Source organism: Lycorma delicatula, chromosome 1 (assembly GCF_047948215.1).
Source record: "Lycorma delicatula isolate Av1 chromosome 1, ASM4794821v1, whole genome shotgun sequence".
Taxonomy (NCBI): Eukaryota; Metazoa; Arthropoda; class Insecta; order Hemiptera; family Fulgoridae; genus Lycorma; species Lycorma delicatula.
This window is the reverse complement of record NC_134455.1, coordinates 198,624,823-198,652,234: the sequence shown is the minus strand read 5'-3', so window position 1 is coordinate 198,652,234 and position 27,412 is coordinate 198,624,823. Positions and strand designations below refer to the sequence as shown.

At 30.8% G+C, this 27,412-nt stretch overlaps 1 protein-coding gene across 2 annotated transcripts; it reads left to right on the top strand.

The window, feature by feature from the left end:
• Positions 1 to 7: 7 nt before the first annotated feature.
• Positions 8 to 26,552, top strand: LOC142327289 (uncharacterized). 2 transcript variants are annotated; one of them, XM_075370203.1, is made up of 4 exons: positions 82 to 101; positions 8,999 to 9,048; positions 12,962 to 13,150; positions 25,786 to 26,552. In XM_075370203.1, the coding sequence occupies exons 2-4, from the start codon at positions 9,018 to 9,020 to the stop codon at positions 26,163 to 26,165; spliced, it is 600 nt and encodes a 199-aa protein (XP_075226318.1). In that variant the 5' UTR covers positions 82 to 101; positions 8,999 to 9,017; the 3' UTR covers positions 26,166 to 26,552. The 2 variants fall into 2 exon arrangements, with proteins under 2 accessions (XP_075226309.1, XP_075226318.1); XM_075370194.1 differs by lacking the exon at positions 8,999 to 9,048 and having other exon boundaries at positions 8 to 101.
• Positions 26,553 to 27,412: the final 860 nt, after the last annotated feature.

The following is a 27,412-nucleotide window of genomic DNA, read 5'->3' as shown; positions in this document are numbered from 1 at the left end:
CCAAGAATTAATACTGTAAATATTTTATTATTATATTCATTGTGTTATGATTTTTTCAATGGAGCACTTTCAGACTACTATTGAGGAATTATATAAAGCTGGTCAGTTAATAATATTAAATGCCATCATTGAATATTCTATTCTATATATATATATATATATATATATATATATATATATTTATTTGTACATAATATGGTTTAGGCCAAATCTTTATATGTCATCTATATATATATATATATATATATATATATATACATATACACACACATACCTAGTTTTACACAATTATGAAGAAGCTGAATTTTATCAGTATGTAATTAACCGATGTAATTGGAATGACTGAGAAAATTAAAATTTTTTTCAATGTAATGCTCTTTAATGATTTATCTTATTTAAGCATAACTTAAATAATTGACGATTAATGAAATTTAAAGAACCAAAATTGTTGTAACATTGTTATTTTTGTTGTAAAATGTTTTTCCATAAATAAAATTGGTTTGCTCAATCCACATATTGAAGATATGCAGTCAATCAACTAAACAGCTGTCATCCATTTTGTCAGCCAGCAAATTCTGATTTTGACAAATCACTTTAAAATAGCAGAACAAATTTACAGTGCTTTATCATTTGATTTATATAAACACAATCTATTGTTTTCTTGATATTATAATTAAAATAATGTTAAATAGCTGAAATAATTATACTACTTTAACATTACTGAAGTAGCATGTACACTAAGTAAAGAATAAATAAATAATAATAAGTTTAATAATCTTAAATGATGGGCCTAGCTTAATAATATCTAAGGGGTTGTGAGCTTATAAATTATAAAAGAACCAATAATAAACTGGTGCAGTGTTGCAGTACTGAACTTTGAACAGACACTAAAGAAATGATTCTATATCTGATTCATGTGTTGTGCAGTTGCTAATTTATAACTAAATTGCGACATTGAAAATCCTCTTACAATGAACTTTTCAGAGCTTATTAGAAGCACCTCCTTCAGTGAACATACAGACAGCACTTTTACTTTAAAGACATTTAACTTAAATATGGATAAAAATTTCCCTTTAATATGCAATTAATATTGTACTTGATCTACCTATATTTCATTTTTTATTGTAATGTGTTTTTAACATGTCACATTTTCAAACATTCCAATTCGGTAAAAATAACATAAACTGAATGTATTATTTAAGCGCATTCTAAAGAATTTTTTGTATCTTTTTAAATACAGGTATTTAGAATTATTGTGCCATCACTAATTCCATTGAAGGAGGTGATGCTAATTATTTACACTAGTCCTTTGGAAGAAAGATTTCCATATAATTTTAAAGAGTGAATCATTAACAATTTTTAATAATTTAAAAATAAAATAATATATGATTTATAAGAAGTTAATATTTAATTTTCTTACAGAAAATACATGCACATGCATACACACACTCGCACAAACTCCAAGAATATAAGGAATGTAAAATTAGTATTCATTTGCTTAAATAATTTTACCTTTCCTTTGTATTTAAAATGAGTATACAATTGTACACAGGAATTTCCACACAATTTTAATAGGAATTTCAGTTTCGTATATAAAACATTACATCAACATCCATTTAAATTATAATGTAATTATTCTTATATCACTTTTGTACACAATAAAACATAGATTTTTAAAATAAGAATACTTGCAAGTATACAGTACATACTACTTTCATATAGAAAAAATTGTGTATATTGCAAAAAAAAAAATGATACAATGAACTTTTCAGAGCTTATTAGTTATTAGAAGCACCTCCTTCGGTGAACATACTGACAGCACTTTTACTTTAAAGACATTTAACTTAAACATGGACAGAAAAAGCATGTGTCTGGCAACAAAATTGCCAGACACATGCTGTGACATATTGTGGTTAGGTTGCTATATTTCATCTTTTTTCTGGGTATTATAAGTATGAATAGGAATATTAGGGAAAAGTAAATTATAATTAAAATTAAAAAAATTGTTAATACAAAAAATGTGATCTACCTGAAAAATAGTGTTCTACTCATACCTTGAATAATAATCTTATCTTAGATATCCTTACATCTAGCTTTTGCCATAATTTATTTCTTTTTGGTCTATTCAACAGAATTGCTAGAGAATTATCCCATACTTTATTAAGGAAAGAAAATATCAAAAGTAACCACATTTTAAAGTTAATGTAGATCTGGAATGGTACACCACCGAAATGGTACAACAGATAAAATTTAACCTCAATTGTTGTGTATAAAAGATAGGCTGCTGTCTAAATACAATCCAAAGTAGGTTACACCTTCAATCACCTTAAATTTATTGCCAACCAATTTGAGTGGATTAGATCAGCTTATACTTCAAGGGCTTAATTTGAAACTACTATTCCATGATTTAGTACCTATAAAGGACTAACATCTAATATGGTTGATTAATATTATTTACCCTGTGTTTATCAATTTACTAATTTATCATTTATGATTACACAAATAGAATTTCAGGGCCCCTTGAATTCCATAAAATTCTAATTTATTGACTACAACATCTAGAGATAATCAATTAATTAGTCTTGGTCAGGTTATAGAAAAGATCAAGATTCAACTTGAACATGTTTTCTGCTAACAATATTTTCTGAAAAAAATGAAAAATTACAGTATTTTGGTTTTAGATATTTTCCTTAAACCAAAACTGAGATCATATCATCATGGTACTTAAATGCTTTAATAACCTATTCATGATAATATTCTCAAAAGTTTTTAATTACCTGTAACAGAACTATTTAGAGCTAACGTAGGTAACAAATCTTACAATTACTAAATTCAATTTGTTCTGCTTTCTTGATAAAATACTTAATTGTAGCTAATTTTAATTTCCAGAAAATATTTCATTAGAGGGACAGATTGATAATGAAGGTTAGTGTTCTATAAGTATTAGAAATGGTGGATTAAAAAAAAAAACAAGTCTAACATTCCATCCCATACTGATGATTTAGTGTTTTGTAGTGATTAAATGGGTCAACTATTCTTGTTACTACTTTTCCACTTATCTCATTAAATGTTTAAGCCTGTATTAGAACCCTTTGGATTGCAAGCTAATCTGTCGCTAAATTGATATCATTTTGTTTACGTAAATTGAGAATTATATTCTCTAAAATGGAGTTAAACTCATTAACTAACTTTGCATGACTTGGGTATTCCTTTAATATTACTTAATATTCTTTCCTTAAGAGTGACCCACTTACTTTTACTGGTTTCCTATCTTGTTACATCCCATGCAGCCTTTAACTAATTTGATGATTAAGAAATAATTCCATTATTATGCACTAATTTTATTACACTGACAACATAAACCAGGATTTTACAGTACAATTTATAATAACTGGAAAGTTCTAATTTTTTATTTGTGTAATTCAAGTTTTATGTATACAGTAAACATGAATCGCTGAAATTATTCACCTTTCTTTCCAATTATTCTTCACACAGGTTTAATGATAGCATTTCAGTTTTAATAAATACCTAAATTTTGATATATGCATCAACAAATGAATACATGCATTAGCATTTGCAGAGTTCCAAATTTCCAGAAAATTTGAGTAAGTAAAGTATTAAAAAAGGATTTATACTTGTACTCGAAAGGTCGAGCTTAGATTTTTTGTTTTCACATGCAACAGGCAGAAATTCAGGCTTATTAAGCAATGATATCCCTTCCTTAGTTTGTGAGAATAGAATAATCTCACACATACATCATTCAAGAATTGCCTCTTCTGCAAAATTTTCACTGCCTCCTTCATATAAATAGAAATGCATATTTTATTAACAATTTCTGAACCTTCCCCATCATGAAGAAAGATGAAAACCACCTTTTTTCCTGCATTACTGAAGACCAGATTTAAAAAAAGGGCCGTTTTGAATTTGCCGCCTATACGAGGTCTGTTCAGAAAATAGCTGAAAATGTTTAATTGCGCGCCAACGGAGATATTTAGTGACGTGTGATTAGCAGCATTGTGTTCCGCGTATTTTCTGTAACCACATGTTCTTGGATTGTTGATATATCGTTTAGTTTTCGTGTTATTGTTATTTGAGTGTAACTTGTTTAAGTACTAGTAGCGATTTTTGAAATGTGCGATTAATCTGGAGCAAAGATATAACACAAAATTTTGCGTAAAGCTGGGGAAAAATTTCAAAAAAACGTTTCAACTTTTGAAACAAGCGTAGAGATGGTACTCTGGGTCGTACGCAATGTTACGAATGGTTTTCACGATTTAAAAGTGGTCGTCAGTCAATTGAAGTGACCTTCGACCAAGAAGGTTTGCGACTTCAACTGATGACACCCATGTTCAGGAAATCAACGATCTGGTGTGGGCAAATCGCCGATTGACTGTGAGAGAACTTACAGAAGAGCATATCAACTGGATTATGCCATGACATTTTGACTAAAAAATTGAACATGCATTGAGTGGCAGCAAAGTTTGTTCCTCGTTTGATGACCGAACAGCAGAAAGAACATCGAGTGGACATTTGTCGGCAACTTCTTGAACAAGCCGATGACGATGAAACATTCATGCAAAGGATCATAACGGAGACGAAAGCTGGGTTTTCAAGATTGAGACAAAAGTTCAATCATCATCACACGACTGGCAATCATCACGTCCCAAGCACGTCAATCTCGATCCATGTCAAAGTGACGCTCTCTGTTTTTTCGATTGTAATAGAATTGTAGATTTTGAATTCTTGCCTCAAGGTGAAACAGTTAACCATGCGTACTATCAATGCGTTTTACAACGGGTACGTGAAAAAAACCGCAAAAAGAGACTGGATTTGTGACAAGACAACTCATGGTTCCTTTACCACGACAATGCGCCCCCACAATCAACTTTATCAATTCGTCAGTTTTATGCAAAAATCAGATGACTGCCCTCTCTCAGCCTCCTTACTCGACAGACCTGACTCCTTGCACTTTTTTCTTATTTCTGAAATTTTCTCTTTCATCAAACGTTCAATAGCATAATAATTCAAACGTTAAAAAATATATAAAAGAAAAAACTAATTTACGTTGAGTAAACGGCGAAAAGGTTTGATATTTGTTAAGACTTTTTTAGAATTTTGTTAGGTCTTTTGAATTTAAGTAACAGTGTTCTGAAGTTTTCTTTACGTCAGTTATATTACTATTACTTTTCTGAATGGAAAAAACGTTCCTAAAGAAAAGTTTTTTACATCTTCTGGTGCATTAACATCTTTTAATTCTTCAACCAGAGATGATAAAATTTTCTTTACGCGCCACGTCTGTTCTTTGAGAAATATTTTATAATTTTTAAAGATTTTGTAAAAAATCCTAAACGGTTTGTATAACCATTTCTCTGACAATTGCTCGACGTAGGTATCTTTTCCTATATTAGAAGTAACTGTATCAAATTCCGGATATTTATTTTTAAATTTGTTCACAATGAAGCCGCCAACACTTTCTAACCCTTCGTGTACGATTTTGGCGATACCCTTATACTCTTCATTAACCTCACGAATTATATTTACGGTGATCATCGTTCCTTCATTTGAGTTGTCATTCATGTGGTGCAGGGATGTAATAGAATGGAAAGTATTTTCGGTAACTGTGATTAAACCACTGTTTGTTTTTTCTTCTACGATTGCTGCTGAAGATATAACTCCGTTATTTCTTCCGATAATATAATTTCCTATTCTGTATTTAAATTCTAGTGGTGAAGGATCGTGTAGTCCTCTGCTGTATCTCATGATGCTACAAAGCCCCTGCAGGATGTTATGATTTAGCTTGTATGTCTTCAAATAGCATTTTTAGTTAATTGATACTCATAAGTATTCCTTTTTGAAAAGGTAAGAGACTCGTTTTTGTCCGACTCCCATTGTCTTTACCGTTGATTTCATATCAAGGTGAATTTTATTTTGAATTGCTAATTCCAATCCCTACGCAGCCATTCTCTTCCTGGAATCAATTCTTGATAGTTTAGAATTGAAAACGTCATACCAGTCATTCTCCAACTTCAAAAAGATGACAGCTCTTCCCAGTTTTCAGTTTGCAAAATACCTAAAGACTCTACTCTATTTAAGGCACACGATTGGTGTGAGAGAACAGCTCGGTAGCTAACTTAACTTTTTGCCTTTGTATTCCTGTTACAGTAAAGATCAGTGACTTTATGCGCAATATTTATAGCTGAAAACCCAGTTTTCTACAACAGTTCAATGAGAGTTATCCTTGTTAACATATTTTCCATTGAGTGACAACCGAGAATCCAAAACGTGGTTTTGTAAAAGTTTAATTAGGTGTCGAGCATCACCAAATACATAAATTTTCTCGTCAGTAACAGAATTTGAAAAATAATTATTCCTCATATTAACTCCCAGTTCATTCCACAAATCTCGTAATTCACAAATCATGGCCGCGATGTTGAATCCAATAGTTTTTGAGTTATTATGTTAAAAATTACGTGTTTCGTTAAGTTTGCAGTGATAATCATAAAAAACAGGCTGTTTCCAATTTTTGAATAAACCGCGAATATCGATCACTTGGACATATTTAGCAGGTTGTAGAAGCGTAACGGTTTTTTGATCGTGTTCATATTGTTCTTTCACCTTCATTTCATCAGCTATGAAAACACAAACTTTTTCAAATGGATATAAATGGCAGTCCTTCAAAATACTTATAACGACACTTAGTACACCCGGAGTGATTATAAAACATTCTTAGCTCACCCATTCTTTAAGTCGAAACTACCGGTAATGGATATTTCTGATTCAAGAGGTATCTATAACCACGTGGTCCAGCTGACTATAAAGACAACGCCTTAGAAATATCTTTAAAAGACCACTTTATACATTTAGTTTGATCGGATTCAACGCTCTTTCTCATTTTTTGAATTTGGTCTGGAGTGAATATTTTTTTCACGTATTTATCTTGCTGCTTCAGTGAATAATTTTCTGATTTTAATTTTGACATTTCCTCCTGCAAATGTTTGTTTTCTAACTTGATGTTATTTAGTTCACTAAGCAGCTTGAGTTTTTCACCTTCTGTATATGTACTTAGTACAATGCTTTCGGCTCTCTGAGAACCCGTTATGGTGAGATTTTTCTCTTCAGCGTTCATTGATGATGAAAACGTTGCTTCATCATCAAAAGATGATGAAGCAACGTTTTTTTAATTTGATAGCACCTCATTTACTTGTTTCTTCCTTTCTCTAATTTCACTACGTACCTTGTACCAGTTAATCTACTGTCAGTTCCTGTTTTAGGTAAGTGCTCAGTTAGAAAAGCATCTTCATTTTTTTTTATACGCGGTTCATAATTTAAAAGTTCATTTTGTAAGTCTCGCTTGTAGTGATCGGGTCTAAAATGTACGGAAAAAATTGTCGCGATGATGACATTAAAATTGTCTTTTTTGCCGCATTTGTTTTCCCAAATTTTTCTTTGTGATCTATCTTTTGGGAATTAGCGAAACATAACCTTCTTATCAGGTTTATAAATATTATTTATGAGTTTTTTTATTGTTGTTATTGCACCAAAAAACAGCACTCATCACTATTTTGAATTCGTAAAATTATCCACCCTCGTTCAAACTCTAAACTGGCACACATATACATTACAGTTTACACGCAGTTTTTAGATACACAGATCTTACACGCGTTCAAACGATACACTCGCTAAAATGATAATAAAAAACAATATAAAATCACCCACAGAAGAACACGGATCATGATGGCTATTCACGCTAAAGTTCTACCTTATAAATTGCGGATATATTACATAGTAACTGATGGCGCGGGTTAGCAGTTGTCAGTGAGTGATGTCATGCGCAGCAGGAAATTGTTTTCATCTGTGGGAGTATATTATCCGTATAGTCATAGTCTCATGTGATATAATATTTGTAAAAAAAAAATTAAACTAATCACCTCTGTATATTATTATGGATTTAAAAGGTGCCTCTCAATTGATGTGACATTGAATTATAGTATTGATGGTTTTTTTGCCCATAATTCATATACACATACTAGTATTCTCCGTCGCGGCTTCACTCGCGCTATATGGTAACTTGCGTTTCCCGACGCGGTCAGAGAATATTTAGCCGCTCATGGATCGTTTCGCTAGCCCTTCCCGTCTAGCCAGAGGACTCTGCCTCTTTTTTCCGCTGTGTTCAGTATACTTATGAGAATAATAATGGTAAATAAAAATTAAAGTCTGTCAATTTATAAAAAAATATCAGTATACCGTGTACTGTAATTTCTTTAGAGCAACTGTTTGATCAGTTCAGGAACCGAAACTTTGAGTGATCTAAGAATGTGGATTTTATAACAATCGACCTCCATCTTAAAAATATTAGTTATAACTGGTCACACGTACAAAATACGGGTAAAAATGTGTTTTGCCTGGTTCTTAACGTTACTCGACAAACACCACTAGGAGGTGACCATTATTCGTTTCTCTCTTTTTTAATTTTTTTAATTACAGTACTTTTATTTTGTGTTTTTCGTCAAGTAACCGAAGGCAGATGCAGCCAGTAACGTCGCAAATACAGTAACGGCGGTTATGTTGGTTGAGCTTCTGCGCCGTGTACCGTCGCACCTCTTAAAAAATCGAAATTCAACAAAAAACTAAAATATTTTTTAGATATTTATCTGAAGAAAGTTTGCAAGCTCCAATCTAGTTAATATTTCGTTTAGTACAGGCGGAAATTGAGAAAATTTGCAATCATCGTTTAAATTTTACCTTTCTTCACCAATTTCAAGCTAGAATAAAATTTCAAAAATCTAGAAGTTGGAGTTTAGATATTCACATGAAAATTACACATTCTAAAAATCAAGATGATATATTCATTTGTTACCGAGAAATTAAAAAAAATAGTAAATATCATTATTACTCCATTTTAACCCTTTAAACTCTGAATTTCAAAAAAAATCTTTCTTACTGTGCACTTATTCTATAAGAAAAACATGTTTACAAATTTTCATCAATTTACTTTCAGTAGTTTCTGCTGGGCGTTGATGAATTATTCAGTCAGGACAAGATATACAGGTACAGATATATACTCATAATTAATAATTATATTCATAGTTCATAACTAAACATTAATAATTCACATATATATATACACTGTACTTACACATACATATACATGATAAAACTGAGATGTAACTTGATGTGCAAGTGTTAAGTACTTCTTCTTTGGCATGACAGCACAATGTGAGCCTTAGCCTCCAACAGCAATCCTTTCTGAAGTTCTTTGTCAATCATCATTTCCATGTAACCTTCCACATTCAACCTTCAAAGATCAACAAAAACATCATCCATCCATCTTATTCTCGGGGGCCTCTCTTTCAACTCTTTTATACCTGTCCTTTTAATATTTTCTTCAGCTTGTGCTGTTCATTCATTTCCATATGATACAGCCATGTATTCATTGCTCTTTTATGCATCGTATCTTCAGGCTCCAGTATATTTATTTATTAATAAATAAATATTATCTATTTCCTGGTTATATCTACTTCTCCTCATATCATTCTCTGTATATTGGAATGGTCCAGCATACATATGGATGTATGCTGTACATTTCTTCTTTTAAATCTCCTCGTGCTTCTTGCTCACATTTTGGCCATGTCCATGCCTCATTTCCATAGGTGACAACTGCTCTAATTAGTATTTTATATACATTAATTTTTATATTATGACTGATTATTTCTTTCTCAGCAATATTCTGTTTGCCAATACTTAGAATTTCCATTGCCAGTTTTTCAATCGCCTTCCATTCCTCTGAACCTCAGAGCATGAACCATACAATAGTATCAGAAGAAAAATCCCTCAGGTGTGTCCTCTCCCTGATTTCCTCCCAAGAAAGTGTGCTGAGTAGAGTCCAAAAGCCTACAACAATACACACAGTTGGGTAACTCTCTTTTTCGGAATTTACTCCAAAGAAAACTGGCAAGGGACATTCTAATAGAGAAAGAAGAAGGCTATAGAGAATGGATCAGAGACATAGGGTCTTGAGAAAAAAAAAGAAGACCCAGTCCTGGTCCCAGGAGGGGGGCCCAGGATCGTTCCTGGGCCCCCCTCCAGGGACCAGGCCTGGCTAACACCCCTCTGGCAATTAGAGGCAGGCAAATGGGAAACAAAAATAAATTAAGAAATAAAAAATGCAACTGGTGGGCCAACCTGCCGTACCGGATATTATGCTGGCGGGCAGGAAGGCTCGTTTGAGTTACTAGGACACTCACCTGAGCTGGATCATCCTTAACTGAAGATCCAGCCCAGGTGAGTAGGAATAAAAAAAAAGTACGAAGTACTAACAAATTCTTCAATTTTCAGATTTGAGTTTATACGAGGTCTGCAAATAAAGTAATGAGACTGGTTCAGAAAAACTTTTTATTTACAATCAGGTGATACATGAACTCTATCACCTTCGAAATAGTTCCTTTGGGAAGCCACGCAATGCTTCAAACGGTTTTCTCACTCTTCATAGCAGTGTTGGAACTCAGAAACTGGAATATCAGATGGGCGGTTACATTTTTAAAAATGTTTTCTATTGTTCCAAAATGTTGTTCTTTGAGGTGTTTTTTTAAAGTCAGGAACAGGAAAATGTTGCAGGGACCCAAGTCAGGTGAATAAGGTGGTTGAGGAACTACAGGAATGTTTTTCTTTGCCAAAAATTCATTAAGTGAGAGTGCAGTGTGACAAGGTGCACTGTCATGATGCAGCATCCAGTTGTCTTTTATGGCTGGTCTCACACGGGCACCTCTTTTCTGCAGTCTTTCAAGAATTTCTCAGTAAAAATAATGATTTACAGTCTGTTCTGTAGGCAAAACCTCCTTATGGATAATGCCATTACTATTGAAGAAATAAATTAGCATGGGTTTGATATTTGATTTGCTCATTTTTCTTTTTTGGGACATGGTGAGCTTGAAGTGTGCCACTCCTTGCTCTGGTGTTTTGTTTCCCGGTCGTACTCAAATATTCAAGATTTAGCACCAGTCATAACATCATGATCAGCTTCAATTTGCCCTAGAATATCGTAGCACACTTACACCCTGTTGTTTTTCTGTTCAACAGTGAGGATTTTTGGAACCAATTTTGCACAGACTTCTTCATGTCAGATTCGTTTGTCAAAATTTGATGGACTGTTGAATGGTTCAAATTCAATTGTTCTGCAATCATTCTGACAGTTAATTGTTGGTTGTACTTTATCAAGTCTCTGATTCGTTCAACATTGTCGTCACTTTTACGTGACGACACGAAGACTGATTTGTTTTACATTGTCGAAGACTATTAACGTAAGTTAACAGTCTTCCAGAGTGTGGATTGCTTCAGATCGACCATCTTAAAATGCTTTAAACCACCTAAAAACTTGGGCTTGTGACAGAGCATCATCTCCATATGGCTTTTCTGATTTTGAAAAAGTTTCAGTAGAATTCTCACCGAGTTTATCACAAAACTTAATGGCACAGCATTGCTCATAATTAGTATCACTATTTTTGTAACACACAACAAATAGTCGTTTCACAAAAATTTTCTTTACATCTCAGGTGGCAGATTAGCCAGATTAAAAATATTAATATAAATATTATACCTAATATAAATCAGCTGTTCATATAACCATTAGTATACTAGTTACTTTTACAGTGTTGCCAAAAATAACTAGTCTTATTACTTTATTTACAGACCTCGTATGTTGCAAATAAAATATGCACATTTATTTTTTACTATTTATTCATACTGGCCACAACAGGCTAATACCCAATTATTTTTGCCTTACTTTTTATTTTTTTTTGTGTTGGAATAAATTTTGAAGCATATGAAAAACCTAGCTTGGCTAAAATTCAAATCCTAAATGAAAGACAGAGCCACTAGCTACTACCACTTCATCATAGAGGGTCCTTTATTTTAAATATAAATTTAAAAAAATGAGCGTAATATGCAATTAGATATTGAAAATATAAGAATTCTATAAAAGCACTGAAAAGGAGAGCTCACATAATATTTAATAATACTATGTACTACATGAATTTATAAAATATTTTGGTTTTCTAAATATTTTTTTGACAATTTATGAGGTATTTCATTTTATTTTGTCTGTCAAATGGGAATTCTGTAATAATAATTTTTTAGTTTGAGTATTTTGTTCATAAAATATTTTTACATTCATAAAATGTATTTAATTTGTAAAAAATTTAGTAATTCATGACTGGCAAAAACTATATGATAATCTCACAGATTATCATATAGCTCTTAACTATCAAATTAAATTCAGCAGATTTGAAGCACTTACACATGATATACGCACTGTATGATATATTATTAAAATTATAATCTAAATAATTGTTTACTTCTTAGAATAAAAAAAAAAATTAAAAGATATTTGTGTTATGATTGCTGTAAATAAAATAAAATTATATTGCAAAAATAGATCAGAAAAGAAAATTCACAGTTCCATAACAGAAATTATGAAGAAGCCAGTCACTATTTTTTGGCAGTTCTTGATCCTGGTAACGTGGTAAATTACCCACATCACTGTAAAGACTCATAGTAGTTGTAGATTGATTGGCTTGACTGAAATTTTCATCATTGCAACTTTTACTGTGTGGAATTGAAGAGGAGACCTGTTTCCAATCCAGGGCAGAACTAATGCTTAATTAGTGGTTGAGGTACCTGTTGAATAAATGAGTCTTCAAAACTACAAAAAAAAAACAAAGTATGGGAGTAATAAATTTAAAAAAAATTAAGTAGGTCACAGAGTTCAAGTAAATCTGTTCTAGTTTTTCTTATGACATAATATTTTGCAATTAATAGTTCTTAATTGCTGAAATTAAACAATGATTTATTTACTGAAACAAAGATGATAACAGCATAATATGTACTTATTAAATCTTTTCTAATACAATATCCATGCTTAAACAATGTATAACTGTTATCTAAATTCTGTGTCCTTCTCTTTGAGGTGACTGGAAAGAAGTTATTGTTGTTCTACAAAATGAACTACAGTGGTTTTCACATGTTTTATGGGTTCGACCATCTGAGAATAATTTAAAGTTTTTAGCAAACAGTGTGATTCAGAATGGACTGAAAGGAATAGTCAGTATTGGCTGTGGATCTGGTCTTCTTGAATGGCTCATACAGTCAGCAACAGGTTAGATAAAAATTTATTTAATCTTGAAACTGAAATGTAGTTAAAAATGACTTCTATTTGATTATAATTTTCTTATTATTCATTTGTGGCTGTATAATACAGAATAATGACACAAATTTAATATTTGTGTCCAGATTCTGAATTGCAGCTTACTAGAAATCAGCTGTAATGAGTGATTAAAGACAAAATATTAAATTTCAAGAATCATGTTGGGTGTCATTTTTTAAGCATATGAAATTTATCTTCAGCCTTAATTTACATTTTAAACTAGCCACTAATAGTAAAGGTGATAAAATAAAAAATAGCAAAGTATTGTAAATAAGTTCTATTCATTTTCATTAATGCTTATATCCTAATTACTCATGAAATAAGATTTTATTTTATCACATTTTTTACATTCTATTTTTTATAAAGTCAGAGCTAGATGTAAAACCTATGTAATTAATGGTTATTATAAGCTAATAATGATGTGATGTAATTTATAGGTTTGTATTATATCTCAAACATATACATTTAATAATTTTTCATGCTAAAATCTATAAAAGAAATAGTACTGTATGAGATAACTTTTGTTCATTGCAAGTTTGAGGATCAATGAAGAAATAAAAATTAGAATAACTTCTTCTAATGAATTTTAGTAAGACTGTTTTGAACTGTTTGGCTACTAAAGAAAACAAATATCAATTTTTGATTGTAGAAAATCACTGTTTTATGAACAATTTGTACATTCACTATATAAACACTACGTACACTATATAAATATTATGATCTGCCTACTCATAGAAAAACATTTTTTATACACACAATAACAGATTATCATAAATGTCAGCTAGTGTGAAAACAATTATAATATGTATAGCAGAGCCATTCTAGCAGTGCGCTTTTTCCTCTACTTAGCCATATATCTACTTCCCTCTGCAAGCACCTTGCTATAACTGCTCAGCTATACTCATATGTACAGAAAACATTTTCATGTTAAAAACTTAAAAAATATCAATAATTTTTAGATTTATTAAACTTTAAAACTGCCCTTTCACTACTTTTCTTCCTGTGCTCCCAGAGTGAATATGTCTATTCATGTATATTTACACAATAATTTTAAATAGCTCATTCAAACATTGTTAAAATTGCTATATAGCATCATCTTCTAAATATAACTATTATTTTATATAGATTCACCAATATATTTGTAATGATGTCTTACCAGCACTAGAAAATTATATATGTGAAGTAACACAGATCTAAAGTGAGGGCACATAAACATCACCAAAATGCTTAAAACATAATATATTTTTAAAAAATTAAAATTTATCACATTTTATAAAATTGAGTACATTTTTTACTAAATGCTCATAATATTTTGCTAAAGTTGTCCATTTTTTTTTAAAGGGAGATGGACATTTTAAACTGTGATCTCTAAAGATAAAATTTTATACCACAATTAAAAATTGTTATATGTAAAACATCAGCAAGAATTTCTTATCAATGAAAACTGTTGAGCATACCTCTTGTATCGTACTCTCTACAAACATAACCATCTTCATATTGTAAATCAGCCTCAAAGGTTTTAAAAGATTCTTTAAAATTTTTGGGGCCATAAAAAATGTAATTATAAAATAAACTGTGCTGTCATCGCAGATATAAAACATTTTCTAATATTTGAAATGCTTCATTATGTTATCGTTTATGCTGTATAAAGTTTTATAAAACTCAGTCTACTGATCATAATAATTCAGTTAACTGAAATTCCACCATTTCAATAAATTCTACCATATAATTCTACCATTTGTTTTTTGTCTTGAACTGAACATCTTTGAACCTAATATTAAATTAGCTGTGATGGGTATTGCCAACTTGAACTTCATTTAAAACGGTAAAAATTTGTAATGAAAGTATAAATTATTTCTTTGTAATGAATTAAATTTATATAAATTAAAATTTTATTCTTGCATTTGACTTTGTTTTCTGCTTACATTTGATACAATTCATAAGATTCTTTTATTAGTGAAAAAAGATTTGGTATGATTAAGAACTCCTCTTAACATTTAATAAAACTGCATGTGATTTCTCTAAATTTGATGAGTTGCCACTTACATTTAATTACATAATTCAATAAAAGATACAATTAAATCACAAAATTCTGAATTAACGGCATTTATTTTAAAGTTGTTAACTTGTTAAAGAAAATAACTAACTCGCAATTGTTTTAATTTATTCAGTTCTAGAATAAAATCTCTTCAATCACTTAATTCTGACTGATAGATGGCAGCAAGGGGCCACTAGTGTAGAATTAATTATTTAAATTTTTCTCATATAATTTTTATATGAATTTTCAGTATGAGATGTTCCAGCTATTTATTCCCAAATTGTAGTGAAACAAACAAACAGCTAAAAAGCTAGTAAAAATCCACCCGCCATCTTTAATATCTTTAAGCTGATAGTATCTGAATCTAATGTGCAGGTATTTGATTTTTTTAATTTTCGACTTTATTACCTTGTCATTCTAGTTATTCTGAATAACAATTAACATTGTTATTCCGGTTACTGAGCTAAGAGATATTTATTATCCAAGATACAAATCCTTTGTCATAAATTAAAAAAAAAATTAATGATGAAGAAATTATTGGTTGTTTTTTATGATTTGAACTAAAACAGATAAACTTTGTAAATTAATGTTTCGTTTTATAATTTCCACGTTGTAATGTCTGGATGCTGTGTTCCAAAATCTATGTATTATCTTTTATCATCAGCGCAGAATATAGTTTATTTTTGTATATCTTGTGCATAAAAAAAGTGTTTTATTATATTCATTACATAATAATGGATGTATTATTGTTATGTAGATCATTTCAATAAATTACAAATATAAAAACATAAATTATAAGATAAAAAAATCTTCATTAATTATTCAAAATATAAACAAAATGAAATAAATTGAATATAAAATATTGGTACAAAATAATTCACAATTCAGAAAACTGTACGTATTTATGTGCACGTTCAACAGGATGCAGAAAATTTGTTTTTTTTTTTTTTAATATTATTAATATTGTTTAAAAATTAATTGACAAAGTAATGTTGTTTCTGTATAATATAATTTTTCTAATTGTATTTTTAATAGATTGATGGTAATATTTTTTTAAATGTACGGTAATTTATTTAAAAATAGTCAGGGAAGTATAATAAAGCTCTTTCTCATAAGCCGAAGTACTATGTTGAGTTACAAAAAAACAATTCCATTACCTGTTTTGGTAGAGTGAATATTTTTATTTATCTTCTTTTTTTTAAAGAATAAATGGTTATCTTTTTTTAGCAAGGATTGCTTTTTCATAAATACGTACCCAAGGATAAATTAACAGGTTTAATTTTTTAAATATAGAACTGCACATTCATATTTATGGACCCCAAACAACGCACAAGCGACTTTTGTATTTTAAAAACTCGTTCTCTTTTGGGGAGCCTCAAGAAATGATATTAAACTCAGGTCGGAAATATATGTAAGCATAATAAATATTTAATAATGTCAAACTTACGAGTTTTATTAAAACACTTCAAAGCAAATCAGTAGGGTTTGATTTTGTTAAAACGAAATATATTTTATCATCCCCAAGAGAACCAGTTATCTATTAAGACACCCAAAAAATTGCTTTCTGGACAACAAAATACTATCTTTAATGGGATGTGGATCGCCATCCACGCGATCAGCAGCGTTTCATCTACCTGAGAAGCACAATAGAATGGTGTTATCCATATTTTAAGTTAGATGGTGTCAGTCCAGCTAATGAATAATTTTATGAATTGGTATAGTAGAATTTTCAATTACTTTTAAATAGTTATTTTCAGATATAGTTGCAGCTGTGTCGCTTACTAAAAGAGTTAACAATGTACAGATTTTGAGATAGGCCATTAAAAACAATAAAAAAGCAAGGGGTCGAGAACACTTCTTTGTTGCACTCAGCGTTTTGCATTTTGAAGTAAGTTCTTAAATTTTACACGTGCATTTTTATCAGAAGATGAAATTTTCAACTACTTGTTTACGTTTGGTAAGGTTCACTTTAACCAATAGTATACAGCTCCTCTGATACCATACCTATTAAGATTTCCATCAGTAAAAAATGTAGAACTAAATCTAATTCTTACTGAAAATCATAAAAAATTAAAATTGAATGTCAAAAAATTGAAAATAGTTTGGAAAAGGAAACTTTATTGTGTATGTAATTTAAAATATTTTTTAAAAACTGGAAAATGACTATGTACAGAGGAATATTTCTTCCTAAAACCATACTGAAAGTAAGTCTATTATTACGTTATAGTTTTGAAGAAATGTTAAAAGCCTTTTTTTTATCATTTTCTCAAATACTTTAAAAAATATGTACAATAAAGAAATTGGCCTACAATTTTGCAAAAAACTGCATCTTTTCTGCAAGATTTTGCAACAAACTGTCTCCTATCAGTCTTTTTTTTTAGAAGACTGCTTACGAAAATGGAGCATCAGAATTTAGAGCAAAGTTGTGCAATCAAGTTTTGTGTTAAACTTGGGGAATCCTCGAGTGTGTCCTTTGAAAAGTTGAAACAGGCATATGGGGAACATTGCTTATCAACAGCAAAAGTTTTCCGCTGGCACAAATCATTTTTGGAAGGCAGAGAACACGTTGAAGATCAACCTCGCTCAGAGAGACCTTCATCTTCAAAATCTGACGAAAACGTTGAGCGAATGAGGGTTCTTGTGAGATTAGACCGTCGTTTAACAATAGGGATGATGAGTGAAAGTTAAATTTTAACACTTTTACCGCACATCAAATTTTGACAGACGATTGGACATGCGAAATTGGTGCCAAAAACCTCACAACGGAACAGAAGGACAATCAAAGAAACGTGTGCCTTGATCTTATTGAGAGGATTGACAATGACCAAGAATTCTTCAATCGTGTGATCACAGGTGATGAATCCTATATATTTGAGTACGATCCTGAAACAAAACGGCAAAGCGAAGAGTGGCACACTCCATCATCTCCTCGACCGAAAAAATGTCAAATGAACAAATGAAAGCTCAAAACCATGCTGATTTGCTTTTTTGACAGTAGGAGTATCGTGGTTAAAGAATTTGTTACTCCAGGACAAACTGTCAACCAAGTGTTTTACAAAGGTGTCCTTGAAAGACTCAGGAAAAGAGTGATTCGTGTGAGACCAGACATTGTAGACAAGTGGATGCTTCATCATGACGATGCCGCGTGACACACGGCCATTTCCATCAGGGAATTAATGACCTCAAAACGCATTATTACGGTTCCTTAACCCCCCCCTCTGTTCACCTGATTTGATATGTGACTTTTTCCTTTTCCCAAAATGGAAACATGTCTTAAAAGGACGTCATTTTGGAACTGTGGAGAACATTCAAAAGACTATGCTCGACCAGTTAAAAGCCCTACCAGCCTTCCAGCACTGCTACCAGGAGTGGGAACAATGACTCTGCCGGTGTATAGCTGCCCAAGGGAAGTACTTTGAAGGGAATAATATTGTTGTTTGAAATAAATAAAAACTTTGGTAAGTAAAAAGTCAGTCTCATTACTTTTCTCACACACCTTGTATATAAAAAAAACTAATTTTTAATCGGTTGGTTCTAAGATAAATGTTATTCTTGAAAATATAATTAGAATTAACTTATCAGTCAGATATATGAAAATGCTAGAAAAATCTGATTTAAAATTATGTTTGAGAATTCTCAAAATCAATAGTCTTGAAGAGTAGGCCTATGGTGACAGAGTGACTGTATGACAATAAAAAATTTGTTACAATTTCTTAATTTTTCACACAAGATTATTAAATTATCATTACCTTTAATTTATTCATTAATTTTCAAATTCATTTTTAAATATTAATTCACTTTTCATATATTTAGCTTTTTAATGTATTATTAGTAAATAAAATATTTAAAAGACTTTCCTCCACTTTATTTAAAATTAATTAAAATATTTTCTTTTACAGAAACAATATTACTCTGTCAATGAATTTTTAAATAATACTCATTAAAAAAAAAACCTCTTAATATGTGCTCAAATCAATTGTATTATAATTGCCAAGTGAATTGTGATTTACTTAGCATTTTTTATATGTTTAGTATTTCATGCATTTTTTCAAATATTACTTCATTTGTTTTATTTTAAATTATTAATTTAACCTTTAGGAATTTAACCCTTTTTATTATAATAGTATATTTTGTGGCTGCTCTGATCAATTTACCATCATGGTTTACCATCATTTCAAGCAGGTAAATGCTGATGCGGCTTCTTTCTTTGAGGTAGTTGTTGAATTTAGTTTTTATGATCATACACAGGTCTGCATTTTTTAATGATCGATTTATTGTTTTCAATTTGATTGGCTGATTCATATATATTTTTGGACACTGAATCCAAATATGACCTCAATTTTTCTCCATCATCCAAAAATTTTTCACAAAAAGGATTCAAAGTTAAAAAAAAAAATATATAAAAATCAAACTTTAATTAAATTTAGAATTTATTTAAATGTAATATGAAATACAAAATGACTTTAAAATATCATTAAAACTAATGAAAACACACAGTAAAATATTATTTATGTCCGTATAGAATCTTTTTTTTCTCCCTCTATGAATCATGAGACCTTGTCAATGGTGAGGGGGCTTGAGTGCTCAATGGTACAGAGTAGCTGGTGCAACCATATCAGAGAGGTGTCTGTTGAGAGCCAGACTAAGGAATGATTCCTGAAAGAGGGCAACAGCTCTTTCAGTAGTTGTTAAGGGTGTGAGTCAGGATGACTTAAATGGCCATATCAACATCACTCAATCTTCTGAGTACTCTGCAGCTGAAAGCAATGGAAAACTACTGCTTTTTTTTCCAAGAAAATGTAGCTCTCTGCATTTTCATCTAACAAAGATGGAGGCACCTTGCTTGGTAAAATATTCCGGAAGTAAACTAGTCCCCCATTCCGATCTCCAAGTGGGGACTACTAAGGAAAGGTCACCGGAAAATTAAAAAATAATATTCTAGGAGTCTGAGCATGGAATGTTCAAAGTCTAAAAAAGGTTGGTAGGTTAGAAAATTTAAAGAGGGAAATGGATAGGATAAATGTAGATGTAGTAGGAATTAGTGAGGTTCGGTGGGAAGAGGAAAACAACTTTTGGTCAGGTCATTTTAGAATAATTAACTCAGCTTCAAATAATGGGCAGGCAGGAGTAGGTTCCGTAATGCACAAGAAGATAGGGAAGAGAGTAGAGTATTTCAAAATGAATAGTGACAGAATCATTGTAATAAGGATAAAATCAAAACTTAAATTGACAATTGCTAACATCTATGTGCCTACAAGCACCCATGATGACGATGAGGTAGAGAGTATGTATATGAAGCAATTAAATACATAAAAGGGGATGAAAATTTAATAGTAGTTGGAGATTGGAATGCAAGCATTGGAAAAGGCAAGAAAGGAAATATTGTGTGTGAATATGGGCTGGGCAAAAGGAATGAAAGAGGGGACCGACTTATTGAGTTTTGCACGAAGTATAATTTAGTAATTGCCAACACCCAGTTTAAAAATCATAATAGAAGAATATACACATGGAAAAAGCCAGGTGACACTGCAAGGTATCAGACAGATTATATCATAGTTAAGCAAAGATTTAGAAATCAACTTGTCGACTGCAAAGCTTACTCTGAAGCAGACATTGATAGCAACCATAATTTAGTGATAATGAAATGTAGATTGGGGTTTAAAATCCTGAAGAAAAGGTGTCAGATGAATCTGTGGAATTTAGAGAAGTTTGAGGAAGAGGAGGTAAAGAAGATTTTTGAGGAGGACATCGCAAGAGGTCTGAGTAAAAAAGATAAGGTAGGAAATGTAGAAGAAGAAAGGGGGAATGTTAAAAATGAAATTCTTAAATCACCAGAAGCAAACTTAGGCGGAACAAAGAGAACTGGTAGAAAACCTTGGATTTCAGAGGATATATTGCAGCTGATGGATGAACGTAGATAATGTAAGAATGCTAGTGATGAAGAAAGTAAAAGGAACTATCAACAGTTAAGAAATACTATAAACAGGAAGTGCAAACTAGCAAAAGAAGAGTGGATTAAAGAAAAATGTTCAGAAGTGGAAAGAGAAATGAATATTGGTAAAATAGACTGAGCATACAGGAAAGTTAAGGAAAATTTTGTGGTACATAAATTAAACTCTAATAATGTGTTAAACAGAGATATTACACAGATTTATAATATGAAATGAAAAATCAATAGGTGGGTGGAATATGTAGAAAAGTTATACAGAAAAAATGAATTAGAAAATGGTGTTATACAGGAGAAGAAGAGGAAGTAGAAGAGGATGAAAGGGGTAAACAATACTGAGATCTGAATTTAGGAGAACATTAAAAGATTTGAAGAGCAGAAAGGCTCCTGGAGTAGACGGAATACCTGCAGAATTACTGTACAGTGCAGGTGAGGAAGTGATAGATAGATTATACAAACTGGCGTGTAATATTTATAAAAAAGGGGAAGTTCCGTCAGACTTCAAAAAGAGTGTTATAGTCATGATACCAAAGAAAGCAGGAGCAGATAAATATAAAGATTACAGAACAAGTAGCTTAACGAGTCATGCATAAAAAATCTTAACTAGAATTCTGTACAGAAGAATTGAGAGGAGAGTGGAAGAAGTGTTAGGAGAAGACCAATTTAGTTTCAGGAAAAGTATAGGGACAAGGGAAGCAATTTTATCGCTCAGATTAATAGTAGAAGTAAGATTAAAGAAAAACAAACCAACACACTTGACATTTATAGACCTGGAAAAGGCATTTGATAATGTAGACTGGAATAAATTATTCAGCATTTTAAAAATAATTAGAGTTCAAATACAGAGGTAGAAGAACAATTGCTAACATTTATGGGAACAAACAGCAACAGTAATAATGGAAGAACATAAGAAATAAGCCAAAATAAAAAAGGGAGTCTGACAAGGATGTTCCCTATCCCTGTTACCTTTTAATCTCTACATAGAACTTGCAGTTAATGATAAAGAACAATTTACATTCGGAGTAACAGTACAAGGTGAAAAGATAAAGATGTTACAATTTGCTGATGATATAGTAATTCTAGCTTAGAATAGAAAAGATTTAGAAGAAACAATAAACGACATGGATGAAGTCCTGTGCAAGAACTACCGCATGAAAATAAACAAGAACAAAACAAAAGTAATGAAATGTAGTAGAAATAACGAAGATGGACCACTAAATGTAAATATAGGAAGAGAAAAGATTATGGAGATAGAAGAATTTTATTTGGGAAGTAGAATTACTAAATATGGACGAAGCAGGAGTGATATAAAATGCCGAATAGCACAGGCGAAACAAGCCTTCAGTAAGAAACATAATTTGTTTACATCAAATATTAAATGTCAGGAAAATATTTTTGAACGGTTTTTTTTGGAGCACAGCTTTATACGGAAGTGAAACTTGGACGATCGGAGTACTTGAAAAGAAAAGATTAGAAGCTTTTGAAATGTGGTGCTATAGGAGAATGTTAAAAATTAGATGCGTGGATAAAGTGACAAATGGAGAGGTGTTGCGGCAAATTGATGAAGAAAGAAGCATTTGGAAAAGTATTGTTAAAAGAAGAGACAGACTTATAGGCCACATATTAAGGCATCATGGGAATAGTCTCTTTAATATTGGAAGGACAGGTAGAAGGAAAAAATTGTGTGATGAAGGCAATAACTGGAATGTATAAAACAAATTGATAGGGATGTAGGATGTACGGGGATACTGAAATGAAAGACTAGCACTATATAGGAAATCTTGGAGAGCTGCATCAAACCAGTCAAATGACTGAAGACAAAAAAAAAGAATTTTTCTTTTTTTTTCTATGCTCCTTTGGTGCTTTTTCTTTAGTGGTATCACAGCAAGTCATCCCTGAGATCCAACAGTAGTCAGCTATCATGCTCGCATTCCATTTCCCTTGGGGGATGGATATAATCCTGACTTTGCCAGTGGTCACAAAGAAAAAAAACAGCATTTACACTTTGGAGAGTCTATGGTTTGAATAGAACCAACCAATCATAGCAATGATTGTTACTTTTGTTCATGTATAATATAGGGATTCAATTTAAAAAACAGAAAGGACATTTCTTACCCAAATCTTTAATCATTTCCTGTACCTTGTGAACTAAAAATACCTGTTCCTTCATCACCAGAAAAATTAAATGATATATTTGATGGAGAAATTGTTTCACAGGTCTGTATAATGAACTGGATGATGAATAATGATTTTGATCCTGTAAGTGATGAACCAAGACTGTTCAAGCAATCCAAAATAAATAATTTGGTGAGGGATTAAACCTTCCTAAGAACTCCACTGAACTTTTAGGTTCAAGGTTGAAGGAAAAAATTGTTAGCTCCTGGCACTACTTTTTACTGGTTTAGGAACAGAGAAAAAGATTTTATTCAATACTCTTCTCAAGGAGATGCATCAGTTTACTGTAATCCATACGAGTCCATTTTATGTACCTGGACTCATGGAACAACTCCACATTGACTACAAGGTATATGAATGGAGATATTCATTGAATCATCAAAAAGGAGTCTTAAGACAGTTCTTCTGCACATGGAAGTAAGTACACTAGTACACTTCTTTACCATTGAGGCATTCTGTTCATTTGGAAGTGTTATGAAAATCTTGAGTTAATTTTATTTAAACTTTGATATAAGGATCATGGTTAGACATTCTGCATCAATTTAAAGGTACTTACTTTGTTACTTGAACAACAAAGTTGTTAAACCAGATAGATATCTATGTTTTTTGTACAAGTAGAATGTTGTATTAGTCTTATTGAATAATGGGATAGTCTTTTTGAAATACACATAAAACTCATATTTTAGGTTTCAATTTTATTATTTTCCTTACAGTAGCGTGTAAATTAATCTGAACTGAATGAGAAATTTTTTGTTTATTTCTATTTTTTGGCTACACTGCTTGACCAAACCCATTCTTTAAGTTGTCTGTAATGTAAGGTTATTGTTCTTAGTCTATTTAGCTATTTTCATGTCATAAATAGTGCTTTGCGAAAGTTTATTTCATTTTTTATTACAAAATCATATTTTAGTATTTTTTGTTCATGTGTCTTAAAACTTAAACCCAATTGAAAATGTTTGGGCAATAGTAAAAACGACTCTCAAAAATAAATTGTACTAAAAAATACACCTCATAAAGTAATAGTATCAATGGTTTACAGTGAAGAAAAAAATATGCAGTACACTTCTTGAATTAATGCCAAATTGTGTACATAAAGTGATTAAGAATAAAGAAGGATATATTAATTACTAGATATTAAAAAATTGTACACGTATAATGTTTTTTAATTAAAGTTATTTTTACATGCTTTTCTTTAACTCACTTTTGTTCCACGGTGTAATAAACATGCACATTAGTTAGGTATGTTTGAACGATTCATTCATTTGAACGATTTATACTTCTTTATATGAACAATTTATCTAAAATTATATTTTTGTTTTGGGGGTAATAAAAAAATAATTTTTAATTCTTTACCATTTTTTTAATTCTTTTGAGCATGAGGCTCGATGGAAAGTGAACACCAGTGCTATTTGAAACGCTTAGCATATAAAATCCAAGAGCAGCATGAAGTTAGTTAACAGAGAGGTGTCAAAGACATCATGAAAAATTTTTTTTTTTAAAACATGCTTTTAAAAAATTTGTTTTCAAAAAAATAATATGTATAAACTTGTCTATTTTTGCAAGATCACAATAAAAAGCATGGGGTGTGCTTTCATATTCTTTGTCTACATAAATTCTTTAAATATGAAAAAGGTATTTTTGATTTGAAAAATGCAAATGATAGCTTTAATATACAACGTCTAGTAAATCTCTTTGGATGTTAGTTAAGGTGCAAAATAGAACTGAGGTCGCGCCTCATGCTTTTTATTGTGGTCTTGCGAAAATAGACAACTTATATATATTATTTTGTTGAAAATAAAAATGTTTAAAAGCATGTCTTTATAATTTTTTTAATTAAATAATAATCTGTAATCGGATTAATTTGCATGCTACTGTATATGCTGTAATTGTTGTAAAAGTGATTTAATAAAAAAATTGCTGAATAAAAAAATTGCTGAATAAAAAAATTGCTGAAATTGATTTATAAAATGACTTGCATATGAAATTATATGTTTTTTAAACTTTTATGTTTAAATATACATAAATCACCAATTGAAAGTAATACAATTATTTTTTGCACTGGCATCACAAGATGCTGGATTTGACTGCCAATGTGAAAAGGAATAAAACATGTGTTTGAAAAAAATTAATTCCCAATAGGCCTGATTTAGTTGATGGTAGTCTCTGCTTAGTGTATTACCCACTTTTTTAAGTTGCCCTTAAAAAAATTAAATCTGGTAACATCCAAATTAGCATGAACTAAATATTATTACACAAAAAGAAGGCTTTTGCTATTAATTAATGATGATTAACACTAAACAAAACAATGTTATCAAATCTAGTCATTTCACTAAAATTCAGAAATTTTATATCATAAAAAATTTGTAATGAACAGTAAACAAGATAAAAATACATATTTCTTTATAATTTTTTCTTATCTTTTTTTAGGTTTAAAAGTAGTTGGATTGGAAGTAGATTGCAATTATTGGAAGTCATATCATCAGCACAATGGACCTTCTTTTATACAACACATATTTCCTGATAGTCCAGAATTTAGATATTACTGTACATCAGAAAAGTATGCTTTGCTATTTTGCTATTTTAATTACAGAAAACCTTTTGATGATTACATGTGTAATTATAAAGGAAACTGTGTAATCATAATTGGTCCTGGATATGGTAGAGGAACACACACAAATCCAGAACCATTGGATCCGAAATTCAGTCATGGTAATTGGATATTGAATGGTGCTCAAGAAATAGGAAATACAAAAGACTTCATTGCAGTTTATATTAATAGGGAAAAAAACAAAGAAGTTAACAATTAAAAATAGTCTGGTCATATGATAAGAGTAGGAATGATAAAATTCATACTATAAAAAAAATAAAAATACAAATATTAATAAAATAACAGATGTTACTGTTTGTAAATAATGGTCATATGGACAAAAGTTTAAATTAAAATTATATTGTGTAGAAACTTCAAATACAGCAGTTTACAAAGAAGTAACAGATGAGTTTGAGTTATGAAGCTCTATGATGAATGCAACACACTGGATGCTAAGAAAACGTACGTACTTTGGAACAATCTTGGTGTGATATCAATTGGAAACTTCTATGAGAAACTGCATTCTAAAATTTGTAGGTATTGACCTTTTTACTTTTAAAGAAATAAAACAAAATTAACAATTTCAAATAAGCTTTTTTCTTCTTTTTGATTAGATATTTAATTAGAAATGCTCCTTCTTTTGTATGTTTACTTTAAGGTTTGATAAATCATTTTCAATGCTGTGATACAAATTATTTCCTTCAGTAAATTTTCAAGTTTTAAGTGGTTTGAGTGTATAGAATAGATTATCAATAACTTCTTATTGAAATTATTGCATGATTAAAATACTGGAGTAAGGAGTTAGGTTGAGTATTCTTTTGTAAAAGCACAATCTCAATGGATAGAAATGTGACTATTTTGTGTTTCTGAACTTAGCATGCCCAAATACTGTAGGAACATAAAAATTGAGATTGCCCAGCAATAATTCAGAAAGCTGTATAAAAACATGAGTAAAATGACATCCTTTACTGACAAAGCTTCCAGTCCAAGCTACCTCAAATGGATGTCATGCCAAAATAAACATGGGTTCCGTTAGATGAACTTAAAGTTTGCCGACGGCAGGAAGAAGAATTGATAAAGAGTAACTGCTGTCTCAGGGAGAGTTATTACTCTCCCTGAGACAGCCTTATTATTAATTGAACAGCCTTATTAGGCTGTTAAATTATTGAATGACAGCATATAAAGGAGATAGTCTTAAATTTTCACAAAATTGTACAGTTAAAAGGGCCACATTTGGTAGATAACAATTGTGAAAAGGTATGGTCTCATATGTTTGCTTTGTTGTGCTTGTGTAGTAAAGTTAACAAGGAGCAAGTTAAAAATAATTACATTAAAAAGCAACAAAAGAATATAAGTTACTATGTAGCAATAAGAGAGCAGTCTATTTTACTGTGGTAAAGATAGTGAGAAATTCTAAGCAGACTTGGGGATTAATTAGATATTTTAATGAACTTATTATATTTAATA